This window comes from Chelon labrosus, assembly GCF_963514085.1.
Source record: "Chelon labrosus genome assembly, chromosome: 9".
NCBI lineage: Eukaryota > Metazoa > Chordata > Actinopteri > Mugiliformes > Mugilidae > Chelon > Chelon labrosus.
The window spans coordinates 30,280,745-30,300,248 of NC_140359.1; the positions used below are offsets into that span (position 1 = coordinate 30,280,745).

General features: G+C 40.3%; 2 protein-coding genes across 3 annotated transcripts; one reads left to right on the forward strand and one right to left on the reverse strand.

The window, feature by feature from the left end:
* Positions 1-12: 12 nt before the first annotated feature.
* On the reverse strand, positions 13-5,528 carry LOC311492766 (WD repeat-containing protein 5-like). The gene is made up of 13 exons (XM_084551164.1): positions 4,988-5,528; positions 4,673-4,781; positions 3,656-3,729; positions 3,473-3,562; positions 3,259-3,348; positions 3,097-3,180; positions 2,553-2,608; positions 2,415-2,461; positions 2,240-2,315; positions 1,593-1,626; positions 744-818; positions 572-659; positions 13-478 (listed from the first exon to the last, which is right to left on the reverse strand). Exons 1-13 carry the CDS (start codon positions 5,060-5,062, stop codon positions 378-380), a joined length of 999 nt encoding a protein of 332 aa, XP_084407290.1. The 5' UTR covers positions 5,063-5,528; the 3' UTR covers positions 13-377.
* A 200-nt stretch (positions 5,529-5,728) lies between these two features.
* On the forward strand, positions 5,729-19,477 carry gstt2 (glutathione S-transferase theta 2). 2 transcript variants are annotated; one of them, XM_084552446.1, is made up of 5 exons: positions 5,729-5,888; positions 6,430-6,517; positions 6,735-6,885; positions 18,766-18,942; positions 19,031-19,477. In XM_084552446.1, the coding sequence occupies exons 1-5, from the start codon at positions 5,765-5,767 to the stop codon at positions 19,175-19,177; spliced, it is 687 nt and encodes a 228-aa protein (XP_084408572.1). In that variant the 5' UTR covers positions 5,729-5,764; the 3' UTR covers positions 19,178-19,477. The 2 variants fall into 2 exon arrangements, with proteins under 2 accessions (XP_084408572.1, XP_084408573.1); XM_084552447.1 differs by lacking the exon at positions 5,729-5,888 and adding an exon at positions 5,905-6,353 and having other exon boundaries at positions 19,031-19,474.
* Positions 19,478-19,504: the final 27 nt, after the last annotated feature.

Below are 19,504 nucleotides of genomic sequence, written 5' to 3' on the forward strand. Positions count from 1 at the left end.
GTTCCAAACACAGAACCGTTGTCATCAAACTCTTTATTTACAAAAGTGAAACCAGAGCCATCCATCAGCTGCTCCCAAACGCACTGTTACCATGGCAACCGAGGAGTCAATGGGTTTCCTAGCAACAGTTCGGATCATTAAAGGGCCTTGGTTGATGATGTCACAGTGATGTCACAGTGATGTCACTGGTCCGTGTCAGTAAATCTTCAGCAGCTTTCAAAACCTTCAAACCTTCAAAATAAAAGCCTCTTCCTGTCGGCTCCCAACAGAAGTTCAGTCAAAAATCCACTCATTTAAAATTTGTCAGAGAGATGCGGTTCTGGGTCCGGCCCAGGGTCTGAGTCCGGCTCTAGTCCGGTCTGGGTTCTGGAGCCGCTCTAACAGTCGCTCTTCCACAGTTTGATGGTTTTGTCGTTTTCCAGCGCGGCTGAAGCGATGATGTTTTCTGTCGGGTGGCAGGCGGTCGAGATCACCACGTCTGCAGAGACAAAGGAAAGACTGAGACCAGAGCCAGAACCAGAACCAGATCTCCTCTAAGGACAGTCACGTGACGTGAGGTTGAAGGACAAACCTGTGTGTCCTTGTAGCTTCTGGACAATCTCTTTGGTCTGAAGGTTCCAAACGTAGACCATGCTGTCCTCAGAGCCCGACACGATCCACTGAAACACGGGTCAGGGGTCAAAGGTCAGAGGACAGAAAGGTCACGGATCACCTGAAGGACACTGACTGACAGACTGTCTCACCTTCCCTCCCGTCACAGAGAAGTTAGCGAAAATACAGTACTTCTCATTCTTATGGCCGGTGTAGGTCTTCAGACACTAAGACAAAGACAGGGAGACACAGTGAGACAGGTGGAGAGACAGACAGGTGGAGAGACAGGTAGAGAGACAGACAGGTGGAGAGACAGACAGGAAGAGAGACAGGTAGAGAGACAGACAGAGAGACAGACAGAGAGAGAGACAGACAGAGAGAGAGACAGGTAGAGAGACAGACAGGTAGAGAGACAGACAGGTAGACAGTGAGACAGGTGGAGAGACAGACAGGAAGAGAGACAGACAGGTAGAGAGACAGGAGGAGAGACAGACAGGAAGAGAGACAGACAGGTAGAGAGACAGACAGGTAGAGAGACAGACAGGAAGAGAGACAGACAGGAAGAGAGACAGACAGGAAGAGAGACAGACAGGTAGAGAGACAGGTGGAGAGACAGACAGGAAGAGAGACAGAGAGAAAGACAGAGAGAGAGACAGGTGGAGAGACAGACAGGTGGAGAGACAGGTAGACACAGTGAGACAGGTGGAGAGACAGGTAGACACAGTGAGACAGGTGGAGAGACAGACAGGTGGACACAGTGCGACAGGTGGAGAGACAGACAGGGTGGAGAGACAGACAGGTGGAGGGACAGGTAGACACAGTGGAGAGACAGACAGGAGGAGAGACAGACAGGTAGACACAGTGAGACAGGTGGAGAGACAGACAGGAAGAGAGACAGACAGAGAGACAGACAGGTAGAGAGACAGGTGGAGAGACAGACAGGTAGAGAGACAGGTGGAGAGACAGACAGGTAGAGAGACAGACAGGTAGAGAGACACTACCTTTCCCTTGCTGTAGTCCCAGAGCTTCAACGTGCTACAAACAAAAACAAAAAATAATTCCATGAACAAAATCATTAATGTTTAAACGGTTTAGCTTCATGCTAAATGCTAAAGATGTTTTAAGATCTAAATCACAGCTAACAGTTAGCAGAAATGAAATGAGCTAATTAAGCTAAATGTAATTGAAACTAAAGTTAAAATGATCATAGCTAGTTAGCATTAGCTAGCATTAGAACATGAGCTAGCTAGCTTTAATTACTAAACTTTATAAACCAAGTTTAGTAATTAAAACTAGCTAGCTCAGGGGCTCAAGGAGGCTAATTAGCATTAGCTAGGTTTATAAAGTTTAGTAATTAAACTAGCTAGCTCATGGGCTCAAGGAGGCTAGTTAGCATTAGCTAGGTTTATAAAGTTTAGTAATTAAAACTAGCTAGCTCATGGGCTCAAGGAGGCTAGTCAGCATTAGCTAGGTTTATAAAGTTTAGTAATTAAAACTTGACGTATGAAAAAACAAAACTTGTTCAATAAAGAAAGTTGAATAAATAAATAAAAGAAATTAGTTCAGTGTTCAATATAGTTAGCTGAAGTTAAAACGATGCAGTGACAGGTTAGCATATGGCTAGCTCAGAGCTAACAGTGTCACTAACTTGTCCAGTGTAGCAGCCAGGATGTATTTCCCGTTGGGAGAAAACTTGACAAAAGACACCGGAGGATTGTCGTCATCTGAGGAGACAAACAGGTGAGTGTCTCACCTGGACACAACGACCTGGAGGCAGTGTTTAGGGACAGGCCAACAAATCTGGAAATTCTGGTTTTACCCACCAATCAGTGTCTTCAGACACTGTCCCGAGGCCGTGTCCCAGATACGACTGCAGGAGGACAGAGGACAACCACGAGGTGAGACGAGGTGTGTGTCTGTTACTGAGTGTGTTACTTGTGTTAAAGTGTGAGTGTCTGTACCAGAGGCCGTCATAGCTGCTGGAGACGATGAGCGAACCGTCTCTGTTGAAGTGAACCTGGAGACACAGAGACATCCAAGGTCAGAGGTCAGAGGGGGGTTAGGGGTTAGCTAATAGCTAATATCTAACAGCTAATAGCTAATATCTAACAGCTAGCATATAACAGCTAACAGCTAGCATATAACAGCTAACAGCTAATATCTAATATCTAACAGCTAGCATATAACAGCTAACAGCTAGCATCTAACAGCTAACAGCTAGCATATAACAGCTAGCATCTAACAGCTAACAGCTAGCATATAACAGCTAGCATATAACAGCTAACAGCTAGCATCTAACAGCTAACAGCTAGCGTATAACAGCTAACAGCTAGCATATAACAGCTAGCATATAACAGCTAACAGCTAGCATCTAACAGCTAACAGCTAGCGTATAACAGCTAACAGCTAGCATATAACAGCTAGCATATAACAGCTAACAGCTAGCATCTAACAGCTAACAGCTAACATCTACGACAGAGACGAGGTCAAAGGTCAATGACTTACAGCAGAGACGGGGTCCGAGTGTGCCGGCAGCGTCTTCAGACATTTCCCCGTCTTCACGTCCCAGATACGAACGCTCTCGTCAAACTGCAGAGACAGAGACAGAGACGTTTGAGGTGAGACAGGTGAGACAGGTGAGACAGAAGACGTGTTAGCGCTGCGCACCGATCCAGACACCACCAGGTTGGACTGAGGGTTGAAGTTACAGCAGAAGACGTAGTTACTGTGTCCCTTCAGAGTCTTCAGACACTTTCCCTGAGAGGACACACAGGAGACAGAGTGAGACAACGGCTAACAGCTAACAGCATCTAACAGCTAACATCTAAAAGCTAACAGCTAAGGGCCGTCTCTGAGGACAGTCCATCGTTCTGTCTCTTACAGAGTTGTTGTCCCAGATCTTTAGCGTCTTGTCGTCGGAGGCTGAGACCAGCAGGTTGGAGTCAGAGGACCAGGAGACGTCAGAGATTCCCTGCAGACACAGACAGGATCAGAACCAGGATCAGAACCAGAACCAGAACCAGAAGCAGTCTGGGTTCAGACCAGGATCAGGACCGAGTCTCACCAGTTTGTGTCCCACGATGGATTTCTCAAACTTCCCGTCATACGCTCCCCAGATCTTGATCAGCTTGTCTGCGGCTGCGCACACGCGTTACCATGGTTACAGCATCAACAACATGACAGCATAGAGGCGTGGTGCGTTCAGGGACATTCAGACATTATCTTCATCTTCACTATTATCTATCTATAAATCAAGAAGCGTCTGTGTGTGTGTCTGTGTGTGTGTGTCTGTGGCACGCATATCTCGTGAACCGTTGGCCCGATGGATTTGAAACTGGGCAGGTGTCTCGCTACGGGCACGAAGATGTGCACTGCTAAGTTTGACGTTGTTTGGATAAGAAATGTAAAATATATCGGTAAAATAGGTTTTCTCCGCTCTAATATTTCCACTAATCCTCATACACAGCACCTGTAGGCTCCCACTATAGGAATACATACTTCTGACGGGCTCTGCACTAGTTATTATTAATATGTTTACAAAGAGACTCGTTCTCAGACAGGTGTGGTGTGTGTAGGTGTGTGTAGGTGTGTGTAGGTGTGTGTGTGTAGGTGTGTGTAGGTGTGTGTAGGTGTGTGTGTAGGTGTGTGTGTAGGTGTGTGTGTAGGTGTGTGTAGGTGTGTGTGTGTGTGTGTGTGTAGGTGTGTGTAGGTGTGTGTAGGTGTGTGTGTAGGTGTGTGTGTAGGTGTGTGTAGGTGTGTGTGTAGGTGTGTAGGTGTGTAGGTGTGGTGTGTGTGTGTAGGTGTGTGTAGGTGTGTGTAGGTGTGTAGGTGTGTGTGTAGGTGTGTGTGTAGGTGTGTAGGTGTGTAGGTGTGTGTGTAGGTGTGTAGGTGTGTAGGTGTGTAGGTGTGTGTGTAGGTGTGGTGTGTGTGTGTAGGTGTGTAGGTGTGTGTGTGTAGGTGTGTGTAGGTGTGTGTGTAGGTGTGGTGTGTAGGTGTGTGTGTGTAGGTGTGGTGTGTAGGTGTGTGTGTAGGTGTGTGTGTGTAGGTGTGTAGGTGTGTGTGTGTAGGTGTGTGTCCTTACAGGAGCTGGCCAGCCACTCTCCGCTGGGACTGAACTTGACGGAGGACACCGCCTTGGTGTGTCCGGCCAGAGTGAACTTCACCACGTAGTTGGGTTTGTTTGGGTTCGACTGGAGACACGAGATACAAACTGTTAATGTCTTATTATTATTATTATTATTATTAATTAGTTCTTGTTAACGACCAGTGACTCCTCTGATCTCCTCATGTCTGACTCCAGCCTGAACTGATCAACAGACCAGACCAGGATCCAGTTGGACCCGAGGACCGGAGCATCTGTCCCGGACCTGGACCCCCGTTAGTCCGCCTGACCCACCTTGCTGCCGGGTCCTGAGGAGGCCGAGGGCTGCTTGTTGTTTTCTGCCTCTGGCTTCTTCTCCTCTGTCGCCATGTTGTCCAGTCTCCAGCTGTTAGCCGTTAGCCGTTAGCCGTTAGCTTCAGTTTGTTTTGGTTCTGAGCTGCTGGAGCGGAGCTAACGCTAGCAGCCGATGCTAACAGCGCGCTCTCTTTAGCCTCTGGAGTCACCGCAGGCTCCGGGTTCAAATCAGTACCGAGCCAAAGACCTGAACCGGGTCTGGACCGGGTCCAGGCGGACAGAGAGTCCGGTACTTTGGCAGGAGGACACCCGTCGGTTAACGTCGGGACCAGAATGTGCTGCTGAGCACCAAGCAGCTACTGCGCATGCGTGGCAGTGCTGTTCTTTCTTCGTCTTCTTCCTGGAGGTTTTGCGACAGTGGACGGTGATTTACTGCCTCCTGCCGCTCAGGTCAACGTTCTCTTTTATTATTGATGAACTGTTATTGTTTAATAAAATAAAGGTGTGTCCAGGTCAAACGTGAAGAGTGAGTGGTTTGAAGTTCTAGTGGTCAAAAGAATTAACTTGAAGCTAATGAACTCACGAGACGGATCCTAAAATCCCTCAGAATCTGAATGGAGTTTGGTGCAGCTGCAGTGTGCGGAGTGTCCTGCAGGCGGCGGACTAGAGCAGCTGCAGCCGTGGACACAGCAGACTCACGGGCCAGGTTCCACAGCTGTTTACCGGCCGTTTATTCTTTATTTCACAGATTTAACGGACACAAACGGCTCCGTCGCCATGGCAGCAGGTCAGTCGGTGAAGGTTTACCTGGACCTTCTGTCGCAGCCCTGCAGGGCGGTGCACATCCTGCTCACCTGCTGCAAAATACCGCACAGCGTCCAAACCGTGGCTCTGAGGAGAGGTGAGCAGACCTACCGGACCACCAACCGGACCACTAACCGGATCAGTAACTGATAAACGGTGAAGTAACCGGACAGTCGGCAGGTTAACGAGTGAAAAGTGACTAGGACTTGTGGCTGACCTCTGCCTCGGAGACCTTTGACCCACATGGCGCTATTCCTGCTCTCATGAAACTCCGTTTAAAGTCTATAAACTATTAAAATATTCTCTAATTGTGTGTCAGTAGAAACCGTTTAGGACCGAACCAACACATAGAGCAAGGTGTCAGGATCCTCTGGTGAATTCGGCATATCAATAAACTTCCTACGTGTCAGAGTTTGATAGTTTTCATGTTGAGCTGCTGATCTGTGTGCTGCTCAGTGGAAGGAAGCGTTCAGATCCACAGAGCAGCATGCCGAACTGAAGAGAGGATCATCTCTGTTGTTACTGCACATTGAAATGTTTCATTCTTCAGTGTTAATCTCCGGTAAAATGTAAACATATTTAAAACGCAACATTGCTTAATGGAGTTCAGTTTGAGTTTCTGGTGCGTGTGTGTGCAGGAGAAAACAGGACTCCAGAGTTCACCAAGTTAAACCCAATGCAGAAGGTTCCTGTCATGGTGGACAACGGCTTCGTCCTCACAGAGAGGTGCACACACACACACACACACACACACACACACACACACACACACCCACACACACACTATGAGCTGCATGTTGTTGTGCTCCCAGACTCCAGGTGGCGCTGTGATGGATGTTGCTGAGTTGACAAATTTATTTTGACAAACACAAAAACTTTCAAGACAGAATCTTAGTCCAGTTCTCATCACTGAATGTAAAACTTTAACATCTCTCTGTCGCAGTGACGCCATCCTGAAGTACCTGTCCACCAAGTACGATGTCCCAGAGCACTGGTATCCACGGCAACCAGAGAGACGAGCCAGAGTGGACGAGTACACAGCCTGGCATCACAGCAACACACGACCACACGCTGCTAAAGTCTTTATACTGGAGGTATATACACTGTTAGTCTTTATACTGGAGGTATATACACCGTTAGTCTTTATACTAGAGGTATATACACCGTTAGTCTTTATACTGGAGGTATATACACTGTTAGTCTTTATACTAGAGGAGGTATATACACTGTTAGTCTTTATACTAGAGGAGGTATATACACTGTTAGTCTTTATACTAGAGGAGGTATATACACTGTTAGTCTTTATACTGGAGGTATATACACTGTTAGTCTTTATACTAGAGGTATATACACCGTTAGTCTTTATACTGGAGGTATATACACCGTTAGTCTTTATACTAGAGGAGGTATATACACTGTTAGTCTTTATACTGGAGGTATATACACTGTTAGTCTTTATACTAGAGGTATATACACCGTTAGTCTTTATACTGGAGGTATATACACCGTTAGTCTTTATACTAGAGGAGGTATATACACTGTTAGTCTTTATACTAGAGGTATATACACTGTTAGTCTTTATACTAGAGGAGGTATATACACCGTTAGTCTTTATACTAGAGGAGGTATATACACCGTTAGTCTTTATACTAGAGGAGGTATATACACTGTTAGTCTTTATACTAGAGGAGGTATATACACTGTTAGTCTTTATACTGGAGGTATATACACCGTTAGTCTTTATACTGGAGGTATATACACTGTTAGTCTTTATACTAGAGGAGGTATATACACTGTTAGTCTTTATACTAGAGGTATATACACTGTTAGTCTTTATACTGGAGGAGGTGTATACACTGTTAGTCTTTATACTAGAGGAGGTATATACACCGTTAGTCTTTATACTGGAGGTATATACACTGTTAGTCTTTATACTGGAGGTATATACACTGTTAGTCTTTATACTGGAGGAGGTATATACACTGTTAGTCTTTATACTAGAGGAGGTATATACACTGTTAGTCTTTATACTAGAGGAGGTATATACACTGTTAGTCTTTATACTAGAGGAGGTATATACACTGTTAGTCTTTATACTAGAGGAGGTATATACACTGTTAGTCTTTATACTAGAGGAGGTATATACACTGTTAGTCTTTATACTAGAGGTATATACACTGTTAGTCTTTATACTAGAGGAGGTATATACACTGTTAGTCTTTATACTAGAGGAGGTATATACACTGTTAGTCTTTATACTAGAGGAGGTATATACACCGTTAGTCTTTATACTAGAGGAGGTATATACACTGTTAGTCTTTATACTAGAGGAGGTATATACACTGTTAGTCTTTATACTGGAGGTATATACACCGTTAGTCTTTATACTGGAGGTATATACACTGTTAGTCTTTATACTGGAGGTATATACACTGTTAGTCTTTATACTGGAGGAGGTATATACACTGTTAGTCTTTATACTAGAGGAGGTATATACACTGTTAGTCTTTGTACTAGAGGTATATACACTGTTAGTCTTTATACTAGAGGTATATACACTGTTAGTCTTTATACTAGAGGAGGTATATACACTGTTAGTCTTTATACTGGAGGAGGTATATACACTGTTAGTTTATACTAGAGGAGGTATATACACTGTTAGTCTTTATACTAGAGGAGGTATATACACTGTTAGTCTTTATACTAGAGGAGGTATATACACTGTTAGTTTATACTAGAGGAGGTATATACACTGTTAGTCTTTATACTAGAGGAGGTATATACACTGTTAGTCTTTATACTAGAGGAGGTATATACACTGTTAGTCTTTATACTAGAGGTATATACACTGTTAGTCTTTATACTAGAGGAGGTATATACACCGTTAGTCTTTATACATGAGGTATGTACACTGTTAGTTTCTATACTAGAGGAGGTATATACACTGTTAGTCTTTATACTAGAGGAGGTATATACACTGTTAGTCTTTATACTAGAGGTATATACACTGTTAGTCTTTATACTAGAGGAGGTATATACACCGTTAGTCTTTATACTAGAGGTATGTACACTGTTAGTTTCTATACTAGAGGAGGTGTATACACTGTTAGTCTTTATACTGGAGGTATATACACTGTTAGTCTTTATACTGGAGGTATATACACTGTTAGTCTTTATACTAGAGGTATATACACTGTTAGTCTTTATACTAGAGGTATATACACTGTTAGTCTTTATACTAGAGGTATATACACTGTTAGTCTTTATACTGGAGGTATATACACTGTTAGTCTTTATACTGGAGGAGGTATATACACTGTTAGTCTTTATACTAGAGGAGGTATATACACTGTTAGTCTTTATAGTAGAGGTATATACACTGTTAGTCTTTATACTAGAGAAGGTATACACTGTTAGTCTTTATACTAGAGGAGGTATATACACTGTTAGTCTTTATACTAGAGGTATATACACTGTTAGTTTCTATACTAGAGGAGGTGTATACACTGTTAGTCTTTATACTAGAGGTATATACACTGTTAGTCTTTATACTAGAGGAGGTATATACACTGTTAGTCTTTATACTAGAGGAGGTATATACACTGTTAGTCTTTATACTAGAGGAGGTATATACACTGTTAGTTTATACTAGAGGAGGTATATACACTGTTAGTTTATACTAGAGGAGGTATATACACTGTTAGTCTTTATACTGGAGGTATATACACTGTTAGTCTTTATACAGCAGGTATATACACTGTTAGTCTTTATACTAGAGGTATATACACTGTTAGTCTTTATACTAGAGGTATATACACTGTTAGTCTTTATACTAGAGGTATATACACTGTTAGTCTTTATACTGGAGGTATATACACTGTTAGTCTTTATACTGGAGGAGGTATATACACTGTTAGTCTTTATACTAGAGGAGGTATATACACTGTTAGTCTTTATACTAGAGGAGGTATATACACCGTTAGTCTTTATAGTAGAGGTATATACACTGTTAGTCTTTATACTAGAGAAGGTATATACACTGTTAGTCTTTATACTAGAGGAGGTATATACACTGTTAGTCTTTATACTAGAGGTATATACACTGTTAGTCTTTATACTAGAGGAGGTATATACACCGTTAGTCTTTATACTAGAGGTATATACACTGTTAGTTTCTATACTAGAGGAGGTATATACACTGTTAGTCTTTATACTAGAGGAGGTATATACACTGTTAGTCTTTATACTAGAGGAGGTATATACACCGTTAGTCTTTATAGTAGAGGTATATACACTGTTAGTCTTTATACTAGAGGAGGTATATACACTGTTAGTCTTCATACTAGAGGAGGTATATACACTGTTAGTCTTTATACTAGAGGTATATACACTGTTAGTCTTTATACTAGAGGTATATACACTGTTAGTCTTTATACTAGAGGTATATACACTGTTAGTCTTTATACTGGAGGTATATACACTGTTAGTCTTTATACTGGAGGAGGTATATACACTGTTAGTCTTTATACTAGAGGAGGTATATACACTGTTAGTCTTTATACTAGAGGAGGTATATACACCGTTAGTCTTTATAGTAGAGGTATATACACTGTTAGTCTTTATACTAGAGAAGGTATATACACTGTTAGTCTTTATACTAGAGGAGGTATATACACTGTTAGTCTTTATACTAGAGGTATATACACTGTTAGTCTTTATACTAGAGGAGGTATATACACCGTTAGTCTTTATACTAGAGGTATATACACTGTTAGTTTCTATACTAGAGGAGGTGTATACACTGTTAGTCTTTATACTAGAGGTATATACACTGTTAGTCTTTATACTAGAGGAGGTATATACACTGTTAGTCTTTATACTAGAGGAGGTATATACACCGTTAGTCTTTATAGTAGAGGTATATACACTGTTAGTCTTTATACTAGAGGAGGTATATACACTGTTAGTCTTCATACTAGAGGAGGTATATACACTGTTAGTCTTTATACTAGAGGTATATACACTGTTAGTCTTTATACTAGAGGTATATACACTGTTAGTCTTTATACTAGAGGAGGTATATACACCGTTAGTCTTTATACTAGAGGTATATACACTGTTAGTTTCTATACTAGAGGAGGTGTATACACTGTTAGTCTTTATACTAGAGGTATATACACTGTTAGTCTTTATACTAGAGGAGGTATATACACTGTTAGTCTTTATACTAGAGGAGGTATATACACTGTTAGTTTATACTAGAGGAGGTATATACACTGTTAGTCTTTATACTAGAGGAGGTATATACACTGTTAGTCTTTATACTAGAGGAGGTATATACACTGTTAGTCTTTATACTAGAGGTATATACACTGTTAGTCTTTATACTAGAGGAGGTATATACACTGTTAGTCTTTATACTAGAGGAGGTATATACACTGTTAGTCTTTATACTAGAGGAGGTATATACACCGTTAGTCTTTATACTAGAGGAGGTATATACACTGTTAGTCTTTATACTAGAGGAGGTATATACACTGTTAGTCTTTATACTGGAGGTATATACACCGTTAGTCTTTATACTGGAGGTATATACACTGTTAGTCTTTATACTGGAGGTATATACACTGTTAGTCTTTATACTGGAGGAGGTATATACACTGTTAGTCTTTATACTAGAGGAGGTATATACACTGTTAGTCTTTATACTAGAGGAGGTATATACACTGTTAGTCTTTATACTAGAGGAGGTATATACACTGTTAGTCTTTATACTAGAGGAGGTATATACACTGTTAGTCTTTATACTAGAGGAGGTATATACACTGTTAGTCTTTATACTAGAGGTATATACACTGTTAGTCTTTATACTAGAGGAGGTATATACACTGTTAGTCTTTATACTAGAGGAGGTATATACACTTAGTCTTTATACTAGAGGTATATACACTGTTAGTCTTTATACTAGAGGAGGTATATACACTGTTAGTCTTTATACTAGAGGAGGTATATACACTGTTAGTCTTTATACTAGAGGAGGTATATACACTGTTAGTCTTTATGCTAGAGGTATATACACTGTTAGCAGTGTTGGGAACGTTACTTTAAAAAAGTAATTAGTTATAGTTACTCACTACTTGTTCCAAAAAGTAACTGAGTTAGTAACTGAATTACTCTATAATAAAAGTAACTCGTTACCAGGGAAAGTAACTATTTGCGTTACTGTTAAAAAAAAAAAGTTGCAATATGTCAAAGAATTTGGATTTGTTTGAGCAGTTTTCACAAGTCAGTTGAAATGACTAGAACAGACAGGTGTTTGTACATAACTTTCGATATTTATATATATATTTTATAATTATATTTATATTAAATTTATTTTTATAATATTTATATTTTGGGAGGGTTTAGACGGCGAGCTGTCATCTGTGGTGGAGGAATCGGTGTTTTTGGCCACTAGCTTTGTAGATGCGTGTGTCGTCGTAAGATTAAATTAGAGTTGCTTACAATGGATGTCGAGAAAGTCTTCGCTCCTGGACATAATGTACACATTACATGCACGTTCCTCCCTTTGACCACAATGATTTTTTTTATTTATTGAAGTAGTGCTTATATCTCCACCTTGAAAATGCCAACTTTTCATCGGATTGCTCCTGACTCGCCGTCTCTGCTGCTTCATCGAATCTCTGTTTAGCTGTTGGGTGTGTGTGTATGGCGCGTGTGCTGTCATGTGTGTAAAACCACTGGCTCTGATTGGCTACCATGAAACATGACTCTGCCTTAGCCAATCATAATCGCTTACCTCGTTATTAACCCACCTCCTCACTAGCGGTGAGCCAGGGGTGCGTTCAGATTACACAGTTTATTCAATCAATGCATAGTAACGCACCGCATTTAACCTCCAGTAACGTTAACGGCGTTGTAACGACGGGAAAAGTAATTAGTTAGATTACCCCGTTACTGAAAAAAGAACGTCGTTACCTAACGCCGTTCTTTTAAACGGCGTTATTCCAAACACTGACTGTTAGTCTTTATACTAGAGGAGGTATATACACCGTTAGTCTTTATACTAGAGGTATATACACTGTTAGTTTCTATACTAGAGGAGGTGTATACACTGTTAGTCTTTATACTAGAGGTATATACACTGTTAGTCTTTATACTAGAGGAGGTATATACACTGTTAGTTTATACTAGAGGAGGTATATACACTGTTAGTTTATACTAGAGGAGGTATATACACTGTTAGTCTTTATACTGGAGGTATATACACTGTTAGTCTTTATACTGGAGGTATATACACTGTTAGTCTTTATACTAGAGGTATATACACTGTTAGTCTTTATACTAGAGGTATATACACTGTTAGTCTTTATACTAGAGGTATATACACTGTTAGTCTTTATACTGGAGGTATATACACTGTTAGTCTTTATACTGGAGGAGGTATATACACTGTTAGTCTTTATACTAGAGGAGGTATATACACTAGAGGTATATACACTGTTAGTTTCTATACTAGAGGAGGTGTATACACTGTTAGTCTTTATACTAGAGGTATATACACTGTTAGTCTTTATACTAGAGGAGGTATATACACTGTTAGTCTTTATACTAGAGGAGGTATATACACTGTTAGTTTATACTAGAGGAGGTATATACACTGTTAGTTTATACTAGAGGAGGTATATACACTGTTAGTCTTTATACTGGAGGTATATACACTGTTAGTCTTTATACTAGAGGTATATACACTGTTAGTCTTTATACTAGAGGTATATACACTGTTAGTCTTTATACTAGAGGTATATACACTGTTAGTCTTTATACTGGAGGTATATACACTGTTAGTCTTTATACTGGAGGTATATACACTGTTAGTCTTTATACTGGAGGAGGTATATACACTGTTAGTCTTTATACTAGAGGAGGTATATACACTGTTAGTCTTTATACTAGAGGAGGTATATACACCGTTAGTCTTTATAGTAGAGGTATATACACTGTTAGTCTTTATACTAGAGAAGGTATATACACTGTTAGTCTTTATACTAGAGGAGGTATATACACTGTTAGTCTTTATACTAGAGGTATATACACTGTTAGTCTTTATACTAGAGGAGGTATATACACCGTTAGTCTTTATACTAGAGGTATATACACTGTTAGTTTCTATACTAGAGGAGGTGTATACACTGTTAGTCTTTATACTAGAGGTATATACACTGTTAGTCTTTATACTAGAGGAGGTATATACACTGTTAGTCTTTATACTAGAGGAGGTATATACACCGTTAGTCTTTATAGTAGAGGTATATACACTGTTAGTCTTTATACTAGAGGAGGTATATACACTGTTAGTCTTCATACTAGAGGAGGTATATACACTGTTAGTCTTTATACTAGAGGTATATACACTGTTAGTCTTTATACTAGAGGTATATACACTGTTAGTCTTTATACTAGAGGACGTATATACACCGTTAGTCTTTATACTAGAGGTATATACACTGTTAGTTTCTATACTAGAGGAGGTGTATACACTGTTAGTCTTTATACTAGAGGTATATACACTGTTAGTCTTTATACTAGAGGAGGTATATACACTGTTAGTCTTTATACTAGAGGAGGTATATACACTGTTAGTTTATACTAGAGGAGGTATATACACTGTTAGTTTATACTAGAGGAGGTATATACACTGTTAGTCTTTATACTAGAGGAGATATATACACTGTTAGTCTTTATACTAGAAGAGGTATATACACTGTTAGTCTTTATACTAGAGGAGGTATATACACTGTTAGTCTTTATACTAGAGGAGGTATATACACTGTTAGTCTTTATACTAGAGGAGGTATATACACTGTTAGTCTTTATACTGGAGGTATATACACTGTTAGTCTTTATACTAGAGGAGGTATATACACTGTTAGTCTTTATACTAGAGGAGGTATATACACCGTTAGTCTTTATACTAGAGGAATGTACACTGTTAGTTTCTATACTAGAGGAGGTATATACACTGTTAGTCTTTATACTAGAAGAGGTATATACACCGTTAGTCTTTATAGTAGAGGTATATACACTGTTAGTCTTTATACTAGAGGAGGTATATACACTGTTAATTTCTATACTGGAGGAGGTGTATACACTGTTAGTCTTTATACTAGAGGTATATACACTGTTAGTCTTTATACTAGAGGAGGTATATACACTGTTAGTCTTTATAGTAGAGGAGGTATATACACCATTAGTCTTTGTACTAGAGGTATATACACTGTTAGTCTTTATACTAGAGGTATATACACTGTTAGTCTTTATACTAGAGGAGGTATATACACTGTTAGTCTTTATACTGGAGATATATACACTGTTAGTTTATACTAGAGGAGGTATATACACTGTTAGTCTTTATACTAGAGGAGGTATATACACTGTTAGTCTTTATACTAGAGGAGGTATATACACTGTTAGTCTTTATACTAGAGGTATATACACTGTTAGTCTTTATACTAGAGGAGGTATATACACCGTTAGTCTTTATACATGAGGTATGTACACTGTTAGTTTCTATACTAGAGGAGGTATATACACTGTTAGTCTTCATACTAGAGGAGGTATATACACTGTTAGTCTTTATACTAGAGGTATATACACTGTTAGTCTTTATACTAGAGGAGGTATATACACCGTTAGTCTTTATACTAGAGGTATGTACACTGTTAGTTTCTATACTAGAGGAGGTGTATACACTGTTAGTCTTTATACTAGAGGTATATACACTGTTAGTCTTTATACTAGAGGAGGTATATACACTGTTAGTCTTTATACTAGAAGAGGTATATACACCGTTAGTCTTTATAGTAGAGGTATATACACTGTTAGTCTTTATACTAGAGGAGGTATATACACTGTTAGTCTTTATACTAGAGGAGGTATATACACTGTTAGTTTATACTAGAGGAGGTATATACACTGTTAGTTTCTATACTGGAGGAGGTGTATACACTGTTAGTCTTTATACTAGAGGTATATACACTGTTAGTCTTTGTACTAGAGGAGGTATATACACTGTTAGTCTTTATACTAGAGGAGGTATATACACTGTTAGTCTTTATACTAGAGGAGGTATATACACCATTAGTCTTTGTACTAGAGGTATATACACTGTTAGTCTTTATACTAGAGGTATATACACTGTTAGTCTTTATACTAGAGGAGGTATATACACTGTTAGTCTTTATACTGGAGATATATACACTGTTAGTTTATACTAGAGGAGGTATATACACTGTTAGTCTTTATACTAGAGGAGGTATATACACTGTTAGTCTTTATACTAGAGGAGGTATATACACTGTTAGTCTTTATACTAGAGGTATATACACTGTTAGTCTTTATACTAGAGGAGGTATATACACCGTTAGTCTTTATACATGAGGTATGTACACTGTTAGTTTCTATACTAGAGGAGGTATATACACTGTTAGTCTTTATACTAGAGGAGGTATATACACTGTTAGTCTTTATACTAGAGGTATATACACTGTTAGTCTTTATACTAGAGGAGGTATATACACCGTTAGTCTTTATACTAGAGGTATGTACACTGTTAGTTTCTATACTAGAGGAGGTGTATACACTGTTAGTCTTTATACTAGAGGTATATACACTGTTAGTCTTTATACTAGAGGAGGTATATACACTGTTAGTCTTTATACTAGAAGAGGTATATACACCGTTAGTCTTTATAGTAGAGGTATATACACTGTTAGTCTTTATACTAGAGGAGGTATATACACTGTTAGTCTTTATACTAGAGGAGGTATATACACTGTTAGTTTATACTAGAGGAGGTATATACACTGTTAGTTTCTATACTGGAGGAGGTGTATACACTGTTAGTCTTTATACTAGAGGTATATACACTGTTAGTCTTTGTACTAGAGGAGGTATATACACTGTTAGTCTTTATACTAGAGGAGGTATATACACCGTTAGTCTTTATACTAGAGGAGGTATATACACAGTTAGTCTTTATACTAGAGGTATATACACTGTTAGTCTTTATACTAGAGGAGGTATATACACCGTTAGTCTTTATACTAGAGGAGGTATATACACTGTTAGTCTTTATACTAGAGGAGGTATATACACTGTTAGTCTTTATACTGGAGGTATATACACTGTTAGTCTTTATACTAGAGGAGGTATATACACTGTTAGTCTTTATACTAGAGGAGGTATATACACTGTTAGTTTATACTAGAGGAGGTATATACACTGTTAGTCTTTATACTAGAGGTATATACACTGTTAGTCTTTGTACTAGAGGAGGTATATACACTGTTAGTCTTTATACTAGAGGAGGTATATACACCGTTAGTCTTTATACTAGAGGAGGTATATACACAGTTAGTCTTTATACTAGAGGTATATACACTGTTAGTCTTTATACTAGAGGAGGTATATACACTGTTAGTCTTTATACTAGAGGAGGTATATACACCGTTAGTCTTTATACTAGAGGAGGTATATACACTGTTAGTCTTTATACTAGAGGAGGTATATACACTGTTAGTCTTTATACTAGAGGAGGTATATACACTGTTAGTCTTTATACTAGAGGAGGTATATACACTGTTAGTCTTTATACTAGAGGTACACTATATTACCAAAAGTATTCGCTCACCTGCCTTTACTCATTCTATGAACTGAAGTGCCATCCCATTCCTAACTCATAGAATTCAATATGATGTCGGTCCACCTTTTGCAGCTATTACAGCTTCAACTCTTCTGGGAAGACTGTCCACAAGGTTGAGGAGAGTGTTTATAGGAATTTTTGACCATTCTTCCAAAAGCGCATTGGTGAGGTCACACACTGATGTTGGTCGAGAAGGCCTGGCTCTCAGTCTCCGCTCTAATTCATCCCAAAGGTGTTCTATCGGGTTCAGGTCAGGACTCTGTGCAGGCCAGTCAAGTTCATCCACACCAGACTCTGTCATCCACGTCTTTATGGACCTTGCTTTGTGCACTGGTGCACAGTCATGTTGGAAGAGGAAGGGGCCCGCTCCAAACTGTTCCCACAAGGTTGGGAGCATGGAATTGTCCAAAATGTTTTGGTATCCTGAAGCATTCAATGTTCCTTTCACTGGAACTAAGGGGCCAAGCCCAGCTCCTGAAAAACAACCCCATACCATAATTCCTCCTCCACCAAATTTCACAGTTGGCACAATGCAATCTGAAATGTACCGTTCTCCTGGCAACCTCCAAACCCAGACTCGTCCATCAGATTGCCAGATGGAAAAGCGTGATTCATCACTCCAGAGAACGCGTCTCCACTGCTCTAGAGGCCAGTGGCGGCGTGCTTTACACCATTGCATCCGACGCCTTGCATTGCACTTGGTGATGTGTGGCTTGGCTGCAGCTGCTCGGCCATGGAAACCCATTCCATGAAGCTCTCTGCGTACTGTACTTGGGCTAATCTGAAGGTCACATGAAGTTTGTAGCTCTGTAGCAATTGACTGTGCAGAAAGTCGGCGACCTCTTTGCACTATGCGCTTCAGCATCCGCTGACCCCTCTCCGTCACTTTACGTGGCCTACCACTTCGTGGCTGAGTTGCTGTTTTTCCCAAACGCTTCCATTTTGTTATAATAGAGCTGACAGTTGACTGTGGAATATTTAGGAGCGAGGAAATTTCACGACTGGATTTGTTGCACAAGTGGCATCCTATGACAGTTCCACGCTGGAATTCACTGAGCTCCTGAGAGCGGCCCATTCTTTCACAAATGTCTTGTTTCACAGTCTGCATGCCTGAGTGCTTGAATTTATACACCTGGGGCCAGGCCAAGTGATTAGAACACCTGATTCTGATCATTTGAATGGGTGAGCGAATACTTTTGGTAATATAGTGTATATACACTGTTAGTCTTTATACTAGAGGAGGTATATACACTGTCTCCACCTGCCCCAGGTGCTCCTCCCGGCTCAGACTGGTTCTGCGGTGGAGGAGGTGCGTTTGGTTCGTGCTCTGTCTCAGCTGGATGACACTCTGGACCGGGTGGAGTCCATGTTTCTCGGCAGACAGCCATTCCTGTGCGGTGATGACATCACTGTGGCCGACCTGCTCGCTGTGTGTGAGCTCATGCAGGTCAGACGCTCTGATTGGTTCACAGCTGTGACTGCTCCAGCAGGTGTGTGGCTGTTGTGTTTTTAACATGCTCAGTGCGTCTCCGCAGCCTCTGGGGGGGGGCAGGGACGTCCTGAAAGACCGTCCTCAGCTGCAGCGATGGAGGAGTCGAGTCCAGGCGGCCGTTGGCGAGTCGTTCGACCGTGCTCATGCCGTCCTGTTCGCTCTCAGGGACCGCCGCCGAGCCAGACTGTGACCGTTTCTGATGGAGCGGAGCCAGAGGATGTCTGCATCTTCTTCATCATCATCATCATATTGTTTTGACTGAGCCGTTGTCACGACAACAGGAAGCGTCCACTCAGCACCACCTCTACCAAGTAGAAACTGAACGTGTTTAGCGTGAAATGATTTTAATAATAAATGTCTGAGGAATGTTTAGTAATGAGCAGCTTAGTGTGAACATTAAGGACAATACCTACATTGATGCTAAATGCTAATGCTAATCATGATTAAAAGTCAGATTTTCTCATCAGACTCATGTTTGTGTTTTTCTCGTTTGTAGCCGGGGTCACGTTAGTAACCA